Source organism: Diuraphis noxia, unplaced genomic scaffold, assembly GCF_037042655.1.
Source record: "Diuraphis noxia isolate RWA-SAM2 unplaced genomic scaffold, SU_Dnox_SAM2 contig0001, whole genome shotgun sequence".
NCBI lineage: Eukaryota > Metazoa > Arthropoda > Insecta > Hemiptera > Aphididae > Diuraphis > Diuraphis noxia.
This window is the reverse complement of record NW_028301711.1, coordinates 102,582,019-102,601,338: the sequence shown is the minus strand read 5'-3', so window position 1 is coordinate 102,601,338 and position 19,320 is coordinate 102,582,019. Positions and strand designations below refer to the sequence as shown.

Here is a 19,320-nt window from a genome sequence, read left to right as displayed (position 1 = left end):
AAATATATTTATTTACAATTATGTGTGTTTTGTTCTGCATTGGGTTATAAAAATGATCTGATTTTTGACATCAGCGTATTTTCTAATAAAAAAGTGAATATATAGTTGGAACTTTTGAGAGGTCAAAATTGAAAATTCCTTTAAATTTGCCTTTTGATGAGAGCTTCTTGAAAAAAGTAGAAAAAAATATTAAGTTTTCCGCCAAAACTAATTTTTGAAAAAATCGATTTAATTTAATTTGGTGTAACTACTGTAACTCAAAAACTAATAACCATAGATACTTAAAATTTGAGCATTTTTAATATATGGTAATATTTTCGAATTTTGTAATATTTTTTTTTTAATATTGTCGATAAAACTTTTTAATTTAGTAAAAAGCTTGACAATTGAACGCAAGAGTCCTCATAAGATAAGTTTAATAACTGATAAAAATATGGGATACACATAAACACGATTATTTTTTATATTACTTTTTTTGAGTTTTTAGATTTTATTCGGATAATTATTTAAAACTATATAGGGGATAGCCGAAAATTCTGTTGAACGTCATTTTTAACGTCCCACGAGAGGACGTAGGTATACGTATAACTTATTGATCATAACTCGTTCTAACCTAAGTGCAATCTCCATTATTATGCGTTTACACACATTAAATATATTTTGTTTGCACCTAAAGAAACAAGGCAATTTGTATTATTTTTATATTAAAGGAACACACAACACAAGAATAAGTTTTTTTTATTTGAAATAATATTAAATTCTAAGAATAATGGCATAGGTTTAACATTTCTACTCCCATTATTCAATAAGTTAAAATCATTTGAAAAAATACGCGTGACGTCATTGGGCCCTAATCACCAATAGTGGCGTGACGTAACGAAAATGTATCTTTTAAAATGTTTAATATTTGAAAAACTAAACGTTATATTGAAATTCTGATACTTGCATCGTCTTTAACATATAAAACCACACATTGAATTGATATAAAAATTAAATGTTTAGGTTGGTAAATCGTTGTAAAAAGCGGGAACTTTTTCACGTATAAGGCGATTACGGTGAGTATGGCCCAATGACGTCACACAGCTATTCTACATTTCTTAATATCTCTTAAAGTAAACATTTTATTTACAACGGATTTTCACCAAATCATTTTATACAGCCATGCCTTCAATAATTTAACATTGTGCTGTGTGCTCCTTTAATATTTGGCACCTATGTGTTATACAAGATATCTGTATACCGATATAAGCTTAACGTGGTCGTGCAGGTAATATATACTTGGTAATAAATAAATGGTATTCTAAACAAACAAAACACTAATAATAATTATTAAAACTTTGATAATAGTCATACGAAAACATCATGAATATTAGAAGATGTAATACAAGGTTTTATTTATAAATTACAACTATTATAGTATCCAATCTTGTAAGATATTCTTTAATAGTAGTAGTATAATTATATATTTTTTGTACTCGAATATATTTTCATTCAAATATGCGTATTTTGAATATATCTTTTTTATATTTTTATTTTTTTCAAAATAAATTAGAGGTAACTATACGAGATGAAGAAGTCTGTGAACATTTAAATTGATGATGTAACTATCTAAAATGATATGAAGTACTTATTTATAAATTCTGAATATTTTTACGGTACAATATAAATGTATTCTAAATACCTGTTTGCAAGACCAGTTATTTGGAATCAACCAGTAATAATTATGATGACGCGTATATCAAATAAAAAACAATAAACTTATTAATTTAAGTATTCAATAATGTTTATGTACATATTATACACCTATCTAGTATCATTAATTAATTATAAATTAATATCGATATAATTTATGAAGTCTCTATGATTAATATATTTTGAATTACGACTAAATAACTATAAAATCGTAAGTATTAAAAGTGATAGTATGGTGGGTATTAAAATTACAAATTTTATAGTGTCAAAACTAATGTGGCGTATAAAATCCCATTTGTAAAGCAAAAATTCTACAAATTTCCTTCTTTACCATAATCTTAAATTACTTGATCGAATTTTCTAACCGAAATCATATCAACAATTTTGAAGAATTATTGTGATCAATTTAAATTTTGGAAATAGCTCGTACTGGATTATTTCCCTCAATTAAGTTCATTATTTAGAGGTGTAATCAAACTATTTCTGATTTCAGAGATTCCACATAAAATAGTTGATGTTTCACCAGATGCATAGTATATATAACACAAGAACTACACACAAAAAAACACCACAAAATCTGTTTAAAGATTATCTAATATTATTGTATGACTTGACGTTCAATCACACGAAACTCAACTAATATAAATTGATCTTGATGCAGTACAGTGTACATTGAAATATCTCGCAGTCAATTGGTTGTTTGTATTACCTGGCACTTGGACATATTATAATTAGATTTATAAATTCGGAAATAATTATCAAAAACGTATTAGGACGATTAGGTCAAGGGTCTTCAACCCACAGCCCATCATATCTTTATTTGGAGCACCCGCTCACGTTATTTTAAGCATAACATGTATTTTTTAATACAGTTTTAAATATTGAATAGGGAGATGTTTTTGTAAGGATACAATCCTCGAGATTTTTTAAAAATGATGACAGCCAACTTCCTAAAAAGTTTGAAGACTCCTGTTCTAAATCGTATGATTTATATTTTCTAAACTAGTTCAGTAGATAGTAAATACCAATAACTATTGAGAAATAAGAACATTAAAACCCAATTAATATCGTCATAGTTAATCATTTAAATGTATAAGAAAAAAACATTAATAAACAATCAGTTCAAAATGTACCTAAATAAAGTACAAAATATAGAAATTCATCGTTATTTGGAATTTCCACAGGAAATTAACACAAAAATGTTAATTGATTTACTAAAATATGTAGAATAGTATTTTTAATTCTTTATAGACTTCAATATAGATAGGAATTTACTCAAATTGTATTAATCTTATGAATATATCTCAAGGTAAATTGTCAAACCTTATTTAATAACATTAAAATTTATTGTCACAAATATATTTAGATATTTTATTAAATACATTAATACGCACAGAACAAAACCTTTAAACTTTAAATTTAAATTCAATCATAATATATGAACGAATATCTAAATTCCATTAATTTTCAAAAAAATGCTGATTTGTTAACTGCGATGTAGTATAATTAATTCAACCGCACATAAATTTCAAACTGTTAGGATAAAATTATTTTCTAGTATTCAACTTTAAAATCAAAATTACTTATGCACTATGTATAAACATACCAGTAAAAAATGTGTAAATTACACTATATAGTACAATTTTCGAAATTAACTGTATTATACCATTGATCAATATTACTTCAATACATAATATTATATAAACACAAATTATGAGCAATATTATGATTTTTAAAACTTCAAAATCTAGAAAACATTATCATCATGTGTATTACTGTATTATCATTATTTAAAAGTATCCATGATTATATTTTGGAAATTTTCAATTATATATGTGCATTTTTCCGGAATTTTGAAACATAAAATAACGTGTTTACATAATATATTAAAAGTACCTACTATAGACAGTAAATAGTAAACTGTTCGTATTTTTATAGAACCTACAATACATATATGTACATAATATTATAATGTTTGAGCTCTCAATGTGTTTTTATAACAAAACTTTAGATTTTAAAGCATAGAAAAAAATATATAAGTACCAATAGTTTGGTCCAAATTAATCAGCAATATAGAAATAATCATTATCTATATAATTCAAAGAACTGCTTATGAAATTCAGTATGGTGTTACCTACGTACTATATATATATATATAAATTATAGGCAAGCACTGAATAGCCATAGAGGATGATAATAATAAGTACTTTTAGGTTTTATTTCAAACTACGAACACCAAGTACCAACCGTTCTATTATTATAACTACTTTCTCTGAATAGAATTAACTGTACAATGAGTCGTACAAAAAACAAAATACGCATCGACATTGTGAGTCATAGTATGTAGTAAGATTACAGTGATATAAGCTTCTGTATGGTTTGAGATCACTACTGGCCATATTATTATATTTTGTGTGTTAGACTTTAGATTTATCATTGTACAATGATGGTAATACAATGATGGTCTGCCAAGCAAATCATTACCTACGTAATATTATGTCCTATAATTGTCACTATATATTTTATTATCTTTATAATTGTAGCCCTGCGCTGCAACTACAGTCAAAGGCGCCAGTGAAATGTGCCATAGATTTTCGGTACTAATATATTTTCTGACCACAGGTTGAGTTGTGCTGCGTTGTTTGTTTTCAACGAGATGTCATTTTAAGACGTAAATCGGAAATAACTGTAATTAGATTAACCATTGGCTACATATTGTATAACTATTATGATTAACAAAATCATCTTTGCCAGATGAGGCGACGATCACTTTCCTTTGGGATATTCAATTATTATTTTTACTACTCGAATACTAATTTCACGTTTAATCGATGATTACGATAAACCGAAAATCATTTTTTTTTTATGACTGATTTACCAATTAATCAAAATTTTTTATCATATATAAATTATTGTTCCTTAACTTCTACAAGATTTGCAGAATGATATGTAGATGTAGATGTTCAGTGTTATACTATTTTTATTAGATTCCGAATCATTGGACTTGAACATCATAATAACACTGATTTAAATAGTTAATCTACATTATTAGTATAAATTGAAAACATTATAAATTTCAAGTATAATCTGAGACTGAGTATATTTGTAAGAATAACTTATTAGTTTAGGAGCATTTTAAAGTTAAAAAGACTAAACAATAACTATAACAATATAAATTATAGAAAATAATAATACAAAATTCTCAAAGTGCTGAAAACAAAATGTCATTCAAATCATCATAATAGCATTTAATCGGCTTGATCATTTAAAAAATTCGATTATTTAATTAATCAGACATTCATTTGATTGATTACCTATTATTGAATTTCTATTATTTGAAGTTAATTGCATTTTATAAAAATTATTTTTTGATGAGAAAAAATAATCGAAATAAATTGAACAGCCCTAATATTTACATATTAGTGTTTTGTTGAGATTGAAATTTTCGACTTCGTAATATCTTTTGAATGGAATTTTTGATTTAAATAATTCAAAAATTAATCTAAAGACTACAGGTACCTATTGAAACAGTATTTAATGCGAAATGATTTATTTGGATAAGGATTTATCCAAATGTATGGATAATATAGTCTGATTTTGGTTGGCATTAGATTCAACTTTTAAAATGTAAAAATGTATTAATAGTAACATAACTATAATAGTTGGACATATACCTATAGTATTGCAAAGTTTTTTTTTAGAAGCACCAATATAAGTAATAATTGTTTAGTACCTATATGACTTCAAAGTTCAAATTTCTAAAAAAAATATATTCATTTATTTGTTTTGTACACATAATTATGATCTTTATGACGATAATTGATGCATTGTTATTGGTCTATTTTCTAACATGCTATTGAGAATTATTCCATAACATTTCAAATAATTATTTTATGTAGGAATAGAATTTATGGTTATTATCACTCCTTCAGCTTTCTACATGTGGGTACCATAATTTTTTTTAAGTCTACTAAAATGGGAAATGTCACATATTTGAAAATAAAAATAGTTAAGACCATTCATTTTGAATTGAAATCATTCTATTTTGTAAAAATGTAATATTTATTGGATTTATTATACCTAATATAATTTGTTATCAACCGTAAAAAGTTTAAAAACAAAAATTATAACAAAAAGTGAGCAGAAATATATTATATGTATAGTTAGTTATAACTTCGGTTAAATATTCTATTGCGCACAGTTATTATCTATCTTACATGCATATATACATATATAACATAAATAATTTTAAAACCAGATTGCGCTTATTGTTTAAGTCCTGTTAGCTGTAATTAACTTATTTAAATTAAAATAATCTTCGAATTCACTTGAACAAGTATATAACTTAGACTTAACTATATTAATTAAAAACATAGACATATGCCATATGCGTAAGTATGGACGCATTTATCTTAATCGTCTACACACCTAATCTGTCACCTATGTGTCTACTGTTCTCCACAAATTCCTACAAAATTTGGGTAGGTACGAAACATATTTTTGTAAAATTGTACGATGAAATTATCGTTTATCCTCTTAGTCATTGGTTTCACACGGCTTTACTGTCAAATGCTGATCTATCAGTACCTAGTCATTTTTTGCACAATGAATCGTATTGCATAATCATTATGTATAACACATCATTCCATATGTGGTTTTTGCTGCGTCATAATATTATAGATGGAGCTAAAACATATTATGTACTCTTTCTCTTTACTTTTCAAATGCAAAAGATTTTTCATTTATATGACACTTGTAAAGAATTTGGTTTTTTAAGATTTGAGAACATTAAATAATTGGATGTTGAAAACCACTATAGGTATACTCAACAATACGTAATAAAGGAGCCTAGTAATTCACAGTCGTTGGCCGCAGTCTTTAACTTATGCTGATGTCGAGCATCGACTGGTATCGTTAGTTCCCGGATGGGTGATCATCCGTGTTTTTAGTAATATATCCTGAGACCATATACACGTGTTCTGAATATACCACACACTTCCTATACTATAAAAAAACATACTAATAACCATCACCTAACGACCTGTTTCCGTAGGTTGAATTTAAAAAAAATACGTAAGAAAAAAAGAATAAACACGTATAATTAAAACAATTAGTACATTATATAGCAACACAACTGTATAGGAACAATATATTATATTGTGCACTTCTATATAGACGCCTAACATTGAGAGTCTAATTAAAATTATCACTACAGGAAAAATTAAATCAAATTTGATGATTATACCTATTTTACTACCTAATTCATTATTAATTTATACTTGTACCTACACGTTATGTTATTTATATTTATTTATGAATTAAGTTTTCAATGCTATTTTAAAATCAATATAATATATTTCAAACATATAAGATACATTTTTAAACCTCAGTGACTCTCTAAGCACATCAACCAGTCTAAAAATCGTTTCAAAAATTGATCAAACAAAGCTAAGACATGGATACTTGGTAAGACCTCCAACTTTTCCAATTTTCAGAAATCAACTTAAAATAAAATATATATTCAACACTCTGATAAAGAACAAAAAAACTACACGAAATCTTAGGACTTCAAATAAAAATACAAACAAAATAATACCATTTTTAAAACAAATAGATATCAAACACACTAATGGAAATTAAGAACTAAAATTCGTAAATAAATCTAAATAGTTTAAAAAAAAAATAATAATAATATGTAGATTCGTCAGTTTATAACCATTATTAATGAATATAGCAAAAAATCAAAACAGAAGCTTTTAAAAACTATTAAGTCATGTTTTTTTAGTAAAACGATTAGCAGGACGATGTATGCATGCTGTTTTACATGTGTCATGTACTCTGCTATTCATAATTTTTATGCATTGACCATAATTTATTAACTATGTTGTTTTAAAAATAATGTCGGCCTTCTTCAATAAAATATGTCCTACATTACATTATAACAATAATAATCTTAAAATCCGTTAAAATGACATGGCGTATAAAATGATTATATGATTTAATCTACGCCGATGATGGAATGACGTTTCCGTGAGTAAAACAAACGTCAAATTAACCTTCAGATTTTATATTTTTATAAGGTTTTTCTATCTTATCAACAGTAATCAAGATAAGTATACTCTATTAAAGAGATAGATACATAAATTAGATACTTAGATATACTTAAAATCAAGGATACGAATTTTGATAGAAACATATTACCTATACCATCATATTTTACATAACTTATATAACCATGATGGTTAATGTGTTAGCCAATCCAAAAGCCTAGCACAATACAATATACATATACAACCAAAAAACACACAGATACTATTATTATTTTCTACCTCTGTCCCTAAAATAGGCTAATAATTTTTAAGTTCAGAAAATATCGTAGCTTTAATATTTTTATAATACATGTAACAACCATTGAAAATAATTTTTACTGCCGTTGTACCTTATATTTCAAACTCGTTCTGTACACCTATATGACTTCTATCAACATTTCTATATGTATTACGTACAATGAGTCAGAAAAGTACCTATATACTTGGTGTATATAGTACTTAAGCAGTCAGAACTATTTACGAGGCGTAATATTTATAATAGCGCGAATTAATCACAAATATTAATTTGTTATATGCTTATATGGTGTGTTGTTTAACCGAAATATTCAAATATTGCTCTTCATATTTAACGAACTCTTATGTAGCTAAATAATATAAATTTATTCTATAGTTTATTTACCGTAGGAACGGTGTAAAACTGCAAATTCATACAAGTACGATAATGGTGGCATAAACTGGCGTTCGCGGAGTGTACTGGTCATGCGTGGATTCAGGGGGGGGGCTATGGGTGCTCGGGCACCCCCTGTCCTACCCCCCTAGCCACCAACAAAATAAATTTATGTTATAAATTAAATTATTGTTATTTTTCAAAATAAAAATAATAATAATAATAATATTGGTGCTTTTCGTTATCACCGTCACATACGACAATAATAACTATTATTGTTGTTTTCGAAGTATACTCGTATGTATAACGACACGCGTCGACGGCGGAAAGCACCGATAACAATTATTATGGAAAAAAAGTTAGCACTAATAAATCAAATAGTAAATGGTAATATTTAAATAAATAGTAAGGTGTAACAATTTTTTTGAGCACCCCTGTTAAATTTTTCTGGATCCGCGCCTGGTACTGGAGTACCATTTGCTCATCGCCATCAGTAAATAGTAAATACACTCATATTATTAGTTATAATATGATTATGTAGGATTATTGATGTAAGATATTGACAGACGCGTTTGGGAAACAAAAATAAATAATAGGAGACAATATGTTGGGTCAATATTTGTTTGGGAGAAAGCGTCACCTCCGAATGCAATATTTAAATGTAGACGCGTGTGACTATATTATAAAAGGTCACACTCACACGCATTGTGCAAGTTTGCAATGCTGAAGCACTTATAACACAATCTATGTTGCCATAACTCCCGAAGTTTCTGAGTAATGTAATACAAAAATTGTATTTAATAGTCCACACTATACTGCAGTATATCTGTGGTATACATAAGTATATATAAATATATATATATAAGCGGTCGAATAACGCAATGGGTGATAAAATAATATGACAGTGATATTGTCATGTTGGAAAACTATAAGTAATATAATTATTTTCATATTTGGAATAATAATGTACCTGAAAGTAAAAGATGTGAAACCTAGTTACAGTGGAAAATAAAACAATTCAGTTCCTACATTGGCTACATTAATGCATATAAATATAGATGGAATTAAGAAAAATGTAAAAAACTTAATGCATTTAATGTTTGAATTAAAAATGTTCTAGAAAACTAAATATTTATATTTTAAGACATAAGAACCCAAAATATAATATGGACTCTAAGAAATTCCAAATTACCCGTAACCTATATGTACACGGAAGATTCACGACGCATGTTCACCTCAAATTTTTCATTTAATAATAAATTTATTCAAATTCTCATCATTTCCTGTACCTATTAGGTACTTAAAGAGTATTCTGCGGAGATATAAATTTCTGTTTTTCAAATAACACAAAAAATTTTAATTTGAGAATTCCAAAAAAATTATATAATTTTTGAATTCCATACTAACATTAAATTTGTATTTATTAATATCTTCTATAATACAATTAAAAGAATTTTATTGAAATATCTGTTTACTTTTAGTTTCTATAGACTGTTAGCATGGTTAAATAATTTATAAGTTTTGTACCTGAGCAGTAAGAACTTAAAGTGTACTATATAATCAGTTTATACGAATAAAATACAAAATGTGAGTAAAACTAAATTACATTAATTGATATTATTAATAAATAAAAATGAATTAAGGTCTATGACTAAAAAGTTGGTACTAACTAGTTAATTACTAACCTAGGTAGGTACTGTGTAATTTATGTACCTAAATTGAAGCGTAATACATAGGTAATTAATTAATTAATACAATAAATATAATTCATTGTAGTTATACTTGTACCAACTTGTATATTATTATATATTTGTTTATTATGTATAATGACATAAATAATTCATTATAATATATGTTGTATATACAATATACATACTGGAACCTTTGTTGCAATTTGAGATCAAGAGGAACTTTATTGCAAAAATTATATAATTATTTCGTCAATCGTTTATAAGTCGTATATTAAAAGTGACTAAACTAGAATTGTGAATGTTGTGATATAAATACTCACGACAAATAAAGACTGTTTTAATTCATAAGAAATGAAACGATGGTCATAATTATAATTGTAGTATTAATACGTGAGACTCATTTTGATAGTATAGTGTTATTGCCACAAGACTACGTACCTATAACATATATTAATATGTAACAGCCGTTATATTTAAACTACAAGTTATAACAAATTAGTTACAGAGTTTTGAATTTTCAAATGAATAATATACGGTTTTTAGGCAAGCCCAACTTATTTTTATTCATTATTTTATAAAATTTAAAAAAAAGCGTAACCAACAAGGAGAAGAAAATATAATTATATTGAATTCTTGCTGTATATATTAACTACAATTTTGAATTGATCTCCTGGGGTATGTGTTAATACATTTAATGATAATTTCATATTTTGAATTTATAAATAATAAAATAAATTATTAAGTATCTAATACAAATTTACCAATAAACCGAGTGCATTTTTTATACACACTCACTCTATTTTTATGCTTAATTTTTTACATTATATTAAAATTCTGATTTTGAAATTCTTAAACACACTTGAAAACCATAATTTCAAATATATTTGAGATTTTGTATACCACTTAAGGATGATCTTATAATATAAACTTCTGTTTTTCAAATAGAAGCCTCACTTTTTCACTTTAAATTGTTAGTCAAATAATATCTTTTTTTGAGAATTTTCATGTATCTAAATCAAAACTCGAACAAGTAGTAGGTATTTGAGTTCTATAACTTTGTACATTATAGTATATACATATTTCTACGCCGCTACGATAATGTGTAAGTAGATATGATGAGGGCTTTGATGATTTTAAAATGTTATTAATTACTATTAATTTATCAATATAAATAATTTATTAAAATGATCTAAGTATAATGAATACTGCTAGTACAGCATCAAATATTATATAGCTTATATTTTTTGTAAAATTATATTTAAGGATTATCATAATTAATAAAAACATTTTACTAACTCAAAAACTACTAATTAGAATTTTTATTTAGATACATCAAAATTTTCAAGAAAATTACACACTAAATAGTTAACAGTAAAAAAGGTGGATTCACATTTGAAAGATAGAAGTTTGTATAGAACACTCTTCAAGTACCTAGCACAAAAAATATCAAGAGCTATGCTTAAAAATTCTAAAAATCAGAATTTAAATAAGTATTATTAAGAGGACGCTACACCCGGATGTGTTGTCTCCGTCTTACAAGTACGTAACATTGCAAAAACTGTTTAGCGCGGGAAAGAACCGAGAAGACTACAATCATAAGCGTGCGCACGGGGGAGGCAGGGGAGGCGGCTGCCTCCCCTGCGAGATTTTCCTCTACACCAAAATATAATATTATACCTACCAATTGGGGAAAATCGGGTGGGGGGATTAGAGTCTGGACCTCCTTAGCTAAGGTATTGCCTCCCCTGCCAAGAATACCTACGCACGCTTATGACTACAGTCATAACTAAAAAACGAAATTCTCACCACAGATAAAAGGGAATTTCGACTGTGCAACGTTGTTTTTATTTTTTTGATATTAGAACTGAAAAAAAGTTATTCGATTTTGAAAAACGCAAAAATAATGAATTTTGAAACAATAAGAACTTTTTTTTCTATTTGTGATATCGAAAAATTGAAAACAACGTTGCACAGTAAATGTTCTCTTTATTATGTGGTGAAATTTTCGTCGAAAGGTTTCGTTTCATAGTTATAACTGTAGTCTTTCTGGTTCTTTCCCGCGCGAAACAGTTTTTGCAATGTTACGCACTTGTAAGACGGAGACAACACATGCGGGTGTAGCGTCCTCTTAAAGGGAAAAATAAAGATGTACATGACAATCCCTGTATAGGTAGAATAGTAATATAGTATTAATAATTAATGAAATAACTTTTCGTTCGTCAATTTACTGATTATTTGTTTAAGTATTAATTTAAAAATATGATGAAACTAAATTTTCAAAAAATAATTTTAATAAATATAAACATTGATGTAATATTACAACTACTAAAAAATCATAAAATTATATTATTTAAAAGACACTAATAATAATGTACCTGTAGATATACCTATGTAATCTGTATAATGGTATATTATTTCTATAATCCATATTTTCGAATAATAGAAATAAAACAATAGAACACTACAGAACATCAGTAAGTACTATATTTTACTTAAATAATTAACATGGATAGTCAAATTTTGTATTACCTGATAAAACATAATAATTTGTATATAACTTATTTGTATCACTATATAGGTACAAATTATACTTTTTTTTAAATCGTCTTGATTTAGTTTTCATCTTTACTACCTAATTGTAATTTAATAAATAATGACGATTACAAGAAGAATACACGGATGTAATATCAAAACCAACCATCGGTGATGTCGTATAAGTATATAATACATATTACATATAGACATATAGTATATATATTCATATATATCATATGAAATTGTTCGTCCGAATTTTTGAAGCATACTTACTACTAGCTATTCGATGAAACATCTATTTAAAAAAAAAAACTATTTTGCCATACATTTATAAGTAACAATTAAATACTTTATATACGAATCACAAATGGTTTTCTAACGACCATCCCAAACTTATTTTTACCCGACAATTATACCTAAATTGTCTTTAATCGATATTCTTCACCCAAATAGACGTCATTAACAAAATATGACTATTTCCCATTACATTTTTTCAATCTTACAAAATATTTATATTATGGTTGTTCACTGTGTTTTTCTTGATTCTCTTTACAAAATAAATAATAATTATTTTTATTTTTATAATATAGAATATTGCAGTAATTATTTAATAACACATTTTTTTATTTTAATATTTCAATTTTATAGTGACTCATTTAACAAACAGGTTAATGGCAAAAAAACATTTTTTCCTTTTTTCCTTTCATTGCAATCAATTTATTAATCTTAACAAGAGAATTGTATTCAAAGTTTTATGCTTACAATTAATTTTTAGTGGTTGCATAAATCAGTTAATTATTTTGCCATATAAAAACACGGGCGTGGATAGATTTGAACATATTTTGTTTAGCGCAATATTCTAATTTGGCGCCGTCAACTATAAATCTATATAATAGGTTAAGCAATTTCGATAAATAATAATATAATATAGTTATGTATACGTTTGTGTTTGCACAAGTAACACCTCGCAAATTTAGTTTACTTTATAATTAGTGCGAAAATAGTTTAATACAATATAATCTGCATTGCTATTTGCTACGGGTTTGATTGATGGTTAAATCAAAGTAGGTACCTATTCAAATAACGTATACACTTCTACAGTATTACCTACATACTTTTTTTAAATTGTATTTTAATATTGAATATTAAACATATTGCATACCTACCTACAATAAACAAAAACTGAGAATAATAAGCTACCTAAAATTTACTAACGCATATATATTTTCTTAATTTCTGAAAATTACAGCTATCTCTATTTATACAGTTTGTACACGTAATACTTCATAGGTACTTATTAAAAACGTGATCATATTTTTTTAACTGATCTAATATTGTTAATAACTAACTAACTACCTATACCTACATAGGTAGTTGTACAACGTATCAATAACGTGCCACTTTTGGCAAAACAGAAAACTTAATATCACGACAAGGTTATTTGAGTTCGATATCTATCAAATCTGGTGATAATATTGTTGAATGAACGTACAGACAGACGTACATAAACAAAGAATATGTTATTAACCATATATAAACACTCAATTATAATAATATACATTTCAATCTAAGATATGGACTATACTTTTGTCCTTACAGTCATAAGATGTAAATCATGTGCACACGACAATTTTTTTAAAACCTTAACAAACAGCATACAAATACAGTTATTAAGCACGCAATGTATAACCATATAAACGCATCTGTTAAAACGACGAATACCTGAATGATAGAGTATATAATATGTTACACACAAAACACAATACAAGAATGACTACACGCAAGTCATAACCTTGTGCTGAACATAACATTAAATGTTATTCTTATGCGAGTAGAGTATAATAATTAACCAAATAATCATATATTTTAAGAATTGATAGGAGAACTATATTTATAACTATTGAAAAGTGCATAAAGAATATTTTATATGGAAATACTTCTCAAAACAAAATCCTGGTTTAATATCTATGTAATATTTAAATGATAATAGGTACTTTTCTTTTTTTTTTCTAAAAGAAAACGTTATACATGATATGTATCTGGACGTGATTTTATTTAATTATTAAAATCATAATACATGCTCAAGGCCTAACAATTTTTCATAGGAAAATAAGTAAATCATGTAATAATAAAAATAGTATAGTAATATTAATAACAATGATAATAATAATTCAATGACGTTTAGCTGGAAAACCCAGCAATACAGCAGAATCCATTTTAGTAAACCAAGGGTAAAGGAGAGGGTTGCTATTTGCTAATTATATTCAAATGTTATAAAATTATAAATAAATTAACTTTTAAAATATAATCTGAAATCAATAATAATAATTACAGTTTCAAATATTTCAATAACTTTTCTATCTATTAGTAAATGCAATTTATGTGATACGAAAAGCCAAACGGCCATTATAATGTCTTACAATTATTCCACCCTTACGCATCAACAATTTAAACAAATAAAATAACATTTCTAAAATAAAACCGAAAACAGTATTTTATGATACTACGAACCTATATTAAGCAAGGCTTTTGCACAAAAAAATTATTTCACATTTTTAGAATTAAATCATAATTCAACTTTTACGTTTACGTTTACCTATTTAAAACTAAAACTTTAAACAACTGTTGCGTCTATTGTTTTTAAAATTAAAAAGTTTTAAATTGTTTACAATTGTCGGACGTTATATTATATACCCATCACGTGCATTATCTCCACCTTACTAACGAAAAACAGCAAAATTTTACGTATAAAATCCATTTTACTCTGTTGTTTTTAATATCGGAGTGAATTACTTTGCTATCAAGCTGAAATGCAAGATTATTCTCTAGGAAACCTCGATGCGATTTTTTTAATATTTTAATTTCGAACCAAGCGATTAACAGTTTAAAATTAAAAATGTTTGTGAATTTTATTGTTCTCATACTTGCTTATAAATTCGAATAATATATAAACATAATCCCTAGACCACCTATTATAATGATAATTATATTATTCTGATATTCAGTAACAATTTTAATCTAATATAAGAACATAGGTAATACTACTAAGTACTAATAGCTTGAAATAAAGTTTATGAATTAAATCTAAATCGTCAGAATAAATAATACTTATAATACAAAATTATATAGGTATATCAACACCGTTAAAATGTATACACATATATATAAAATAGTTGTATTTAGTTTGATTTGTTCTTACCTTATCAGTAGTTTTCATACTTATAACTCGCTCAATTAAAAAAGAATTACTCAGAATAAAAATTACTAGGAGTTAATGTTAACGGTCGAAATTCATTTTTCGTAAATTACCCAAGTGCTCGCCATAAATACAACTTTATTATTATTAAATAATAATTATATTCATTGTTTTCGACATTTATAGTGATTAAAAATATCAAAACATATTATTTAGGCCAAACAGAAAAACACTAACACTACAAGAAAAAAACGAGATCCTGATGGAGCAGGTCTCTCTTCACTGGCAAGATGACAGTAGCTAGTTCACCATGTGTTCTACTCGATCAAATTAAAGAGGGGAATACAACCAGTAACGGGTTTGAGGAATACGATTCGAGGAGGGAGTATGTAGTATGTATTTAACACGTTATGTTTAAAATCACCTTCGAGAAGAATAACAAAATGGAATTTGAAACATCATATTGACCGATATAGACAACTAAAAGTTGATAAAAACACTCTAGTGCATACCTATTTAATGCTTTTAACGATTTATGTATAAGAAATTAGAATAAAGAGATAGGTATGTTGTTTCAGGATTTATAGTTTATACAATCTTAAGCTTCTATCACATTGTAGGTTTCTTAACATAAATGTACACAAGTAATGTCCATCTATGGCGTGATTATATAAATATCAATATTTACAATTTATTTATTATTATAAATTATAAGTGCAAATATATTTAACTAAACTAAAAAAAAAAATGTTTGATTAATATGAAGAAATGTACAGTAATTGTATTCAAAGAAAACTAATATTAATTAATGTCAGCCAATATAAGAAACAAAATATTTCTAACCAATTAAAAAATAAAAATAATGGTCAAGTAAGCAACCGCTTTACTATATGTATAATGTATATAATATATACATTGTTTTACTTCAAAGAGTTTATAAATTAAATTACTTTTTAATTCTACAACTTACTGCATTGTGATCTTTTTTCAATAAAATTAATAATCTAGTATAATTTAAGAAATATATTTCATTTAATTATTCCAATACATAACAATAACTATAGGAGTTCTTAAAAGTATATTTTTATTTTAAATAAAATATATTGATTTAATCAAAAGTCGTTAAAACATACATTTGCTATAATTGTTTCACAATTACCACTAAAATTAAAAATAAATTTAAAAAACGAATCTTTGAAGTTGAATATTAGTTAATACTAGTTAATACTAGTTCTTTAAGTATTGAATTTAAAACTGAGATGCAACTTTTGAAATTTTTATAACATGTATTTATAATATGTATTTTTTAATAGTAATATTAAATATACACATTATATTAGATAGTTTCACCAAATTAAATAATATATTTTGGTGATTTTGACGAGTTAACATGATTTGAACTTCATATGCTTATTATAAAAGAAGCAACACCATGTATTTATGATATTATGAAACTGCTTAAAGGACAAATTATAAAATTACGAATATAATAAACTTTGTACCTACCTACCTGTATTACACTATCAAGTTTTTTTTTATGAAAAACCAAAATGTTATCAACTTAAATCGAAAAAACCAAAGAAGTCGTTTTGTAATACAGCGATATAATTATAGTTACAAATGTTACTCGTTTTGAATAGGTCACTGTGGAGGATGAGTTAAAATTAAATTCAACAATAAATCTTCACATAGAAAGATTGAATCCAAGCAGAGATGGAATGCACCGTAATTTAATAGTTATTTATTTTTCTACTGGTGATGGCAGTAATACTGTAAATATAGTAGATTCATTCATTTTTGTTTTTTTAAATAGTGTAATAATATTTGTAATATATGAAGTATGTATATAATGTAAATGCAAATTATTTTTACTTATTAACCTATTGCTACGACTGACAGTAATTTAACAAAGATAAATATTGTAAATATTAAAAAAACATTTATTTAAAATGTATAAGTAACACCTAGCACCTAGCCAGAGACGTATTTAGGCACAGGCCCTATAGGTCAGGAATGTAGGAAAAAAAGTCCCTGGAAAAAAAGATTCGGAAAAAAAGTCCCCGGTGAAAAAGTCCCCGGTAAAAAAGTCCCACGGAAAAAAAGTCCCACGGAAAAAAAGTCCCCAAATTAATATTTGATTTAAATTAAGTTAAGATTTAAATTTATATTTTGCTGAAGATAATTAACAAACAACTAAATTAAATAGGTACAAAATATTATAATAATTCAATATCTTAAACATCTTTAATAATATTAATTAAAAAATATAAAAATACATTTATTTAGATATATAAGATATATTCCTCTCGTAAAATAATTTAAAATTTAATAAAATATGTCGTATAATATTATTTAAAAAATATAAAAAATTACCTTCAATAACAAGTTCTTGTAGACTATTTGGTTTTTTTGGGTTTGAACTGCTTCTTTGATTACGAATACTTCTTTTTATTGAATCCTCGGATGGTAATTCAATTAATACCTCCTTTGGTACACTTTGTATAGCTTGGGCAAAAATTTGTCCTGGATTGTTACAAGTCTGAAGTGAACATTCCTTTATCTGCTGTTTGATTTTCATAGCTCCTATTGCACCTTTATTAGCACTATGACAGTGTTCTTCTTCAAATCGTATGATTTTTGTAATTTTCAAATCAGTGATTAATATAGCTGGACATTTCATTGACGATTTTTTGGAACATTTCCATCGGATTATACTTTCGCATGTCTTTTTTATAGTATAAGTATACCCATCTAGTGCAATTTTATCATTTCCCTTGTTTGATTTAAGAAGTTCCATGGTTAAACACTTACACTAGTTAAACTACACTCGCGTACAACTCGAAACTAATACGAGATTGGATAGCCGATAGGTATGATAGGTATACCTCAATAATACCTGTATATGGTACTGTGTGTAACTGTCAAACTATATAGATATTATTGTCAATTAATTGTCATGTACTATCTACAGATAAGATTTGTCAACTCAATTTATTTTATAAATAAAATAACAAGTATAGTGGAAATATCGTTTTATTTAGGGCTAGTTCACATGAGAAGCGTTAAACGCCCGTTTAGAAAATTTACGTATGAGATATGGCAACGCGCATTAACGCTTTGTAACGCGCCAGAAAGCTGTAAACGCGCGTTATGATACAGCTGCATAGTAATTATAAACGCGCGTTTAACGCTTCTCATGTGAACTAGCCCTTATACTGCAACGGGAGACTTTTTTTCCGGGAACTTTTTTTCCGGGAACTTTTTTTCCATGGGACTTTTTTACCGGGGACTTTTTCACCGGGGACTTTTTTTCCGGATCTTTTTTTCCGGGGACTTTTTTTCCGTTTACCATAGGTCAGGGACTCAGGGCTTAGAGCGGGAACATTGGAGGGCGGCAAATTTCAACGATTTTTTTTTACAAAATTATAAAAAGTATTTTTCATTTGATGAAATCAAACTCAACTAATTTTTATTCGCTCAAAATTAATC

The 19,320-nt window shown here is 26.4% G+C and overlaps 2 protein-coding genes across 2 annotated transcripts in view; both read right to left on the bottom strand.

Annotated features, from left to right (window-relative positions):
* Positions 1-16,100, bottom strand: part of LOC107166313 (long-chain fatty acid transport protein 4-like) — a 49,032-nt gene extending 32,932 nt beyond the window's left edge. The window contains exon 1 of the mRNA XM_015514913.2: positions 15,835-16,100. Coding sequence (XP_015370399.1) covers positions 15,835-15,852 — 18 coding nt within the window. The 5' untranslated portion in view covers positions 15,853-16,100. The remainder of the gene's footprint in view (positions 1-15,834) is intronic.
* A 2,102-nt stretch (positions 16,101-18,202) lies between these two features.
* LOC149062943 (uncharacterized) lies at positions 18,203-18,987 on the bottom strand (the record flags this gene model as incomplete). Its single annotated transcript, XM_089217741.1, has 1 exon — positions 18,203-18,987. A coding segment is annotated over exon 1 (426 nt), but the record flags the coding sequence as incomplete, so codon positions are not given.
* Positions 18,988-19,320: the final 333 nt, after the last annotated feature.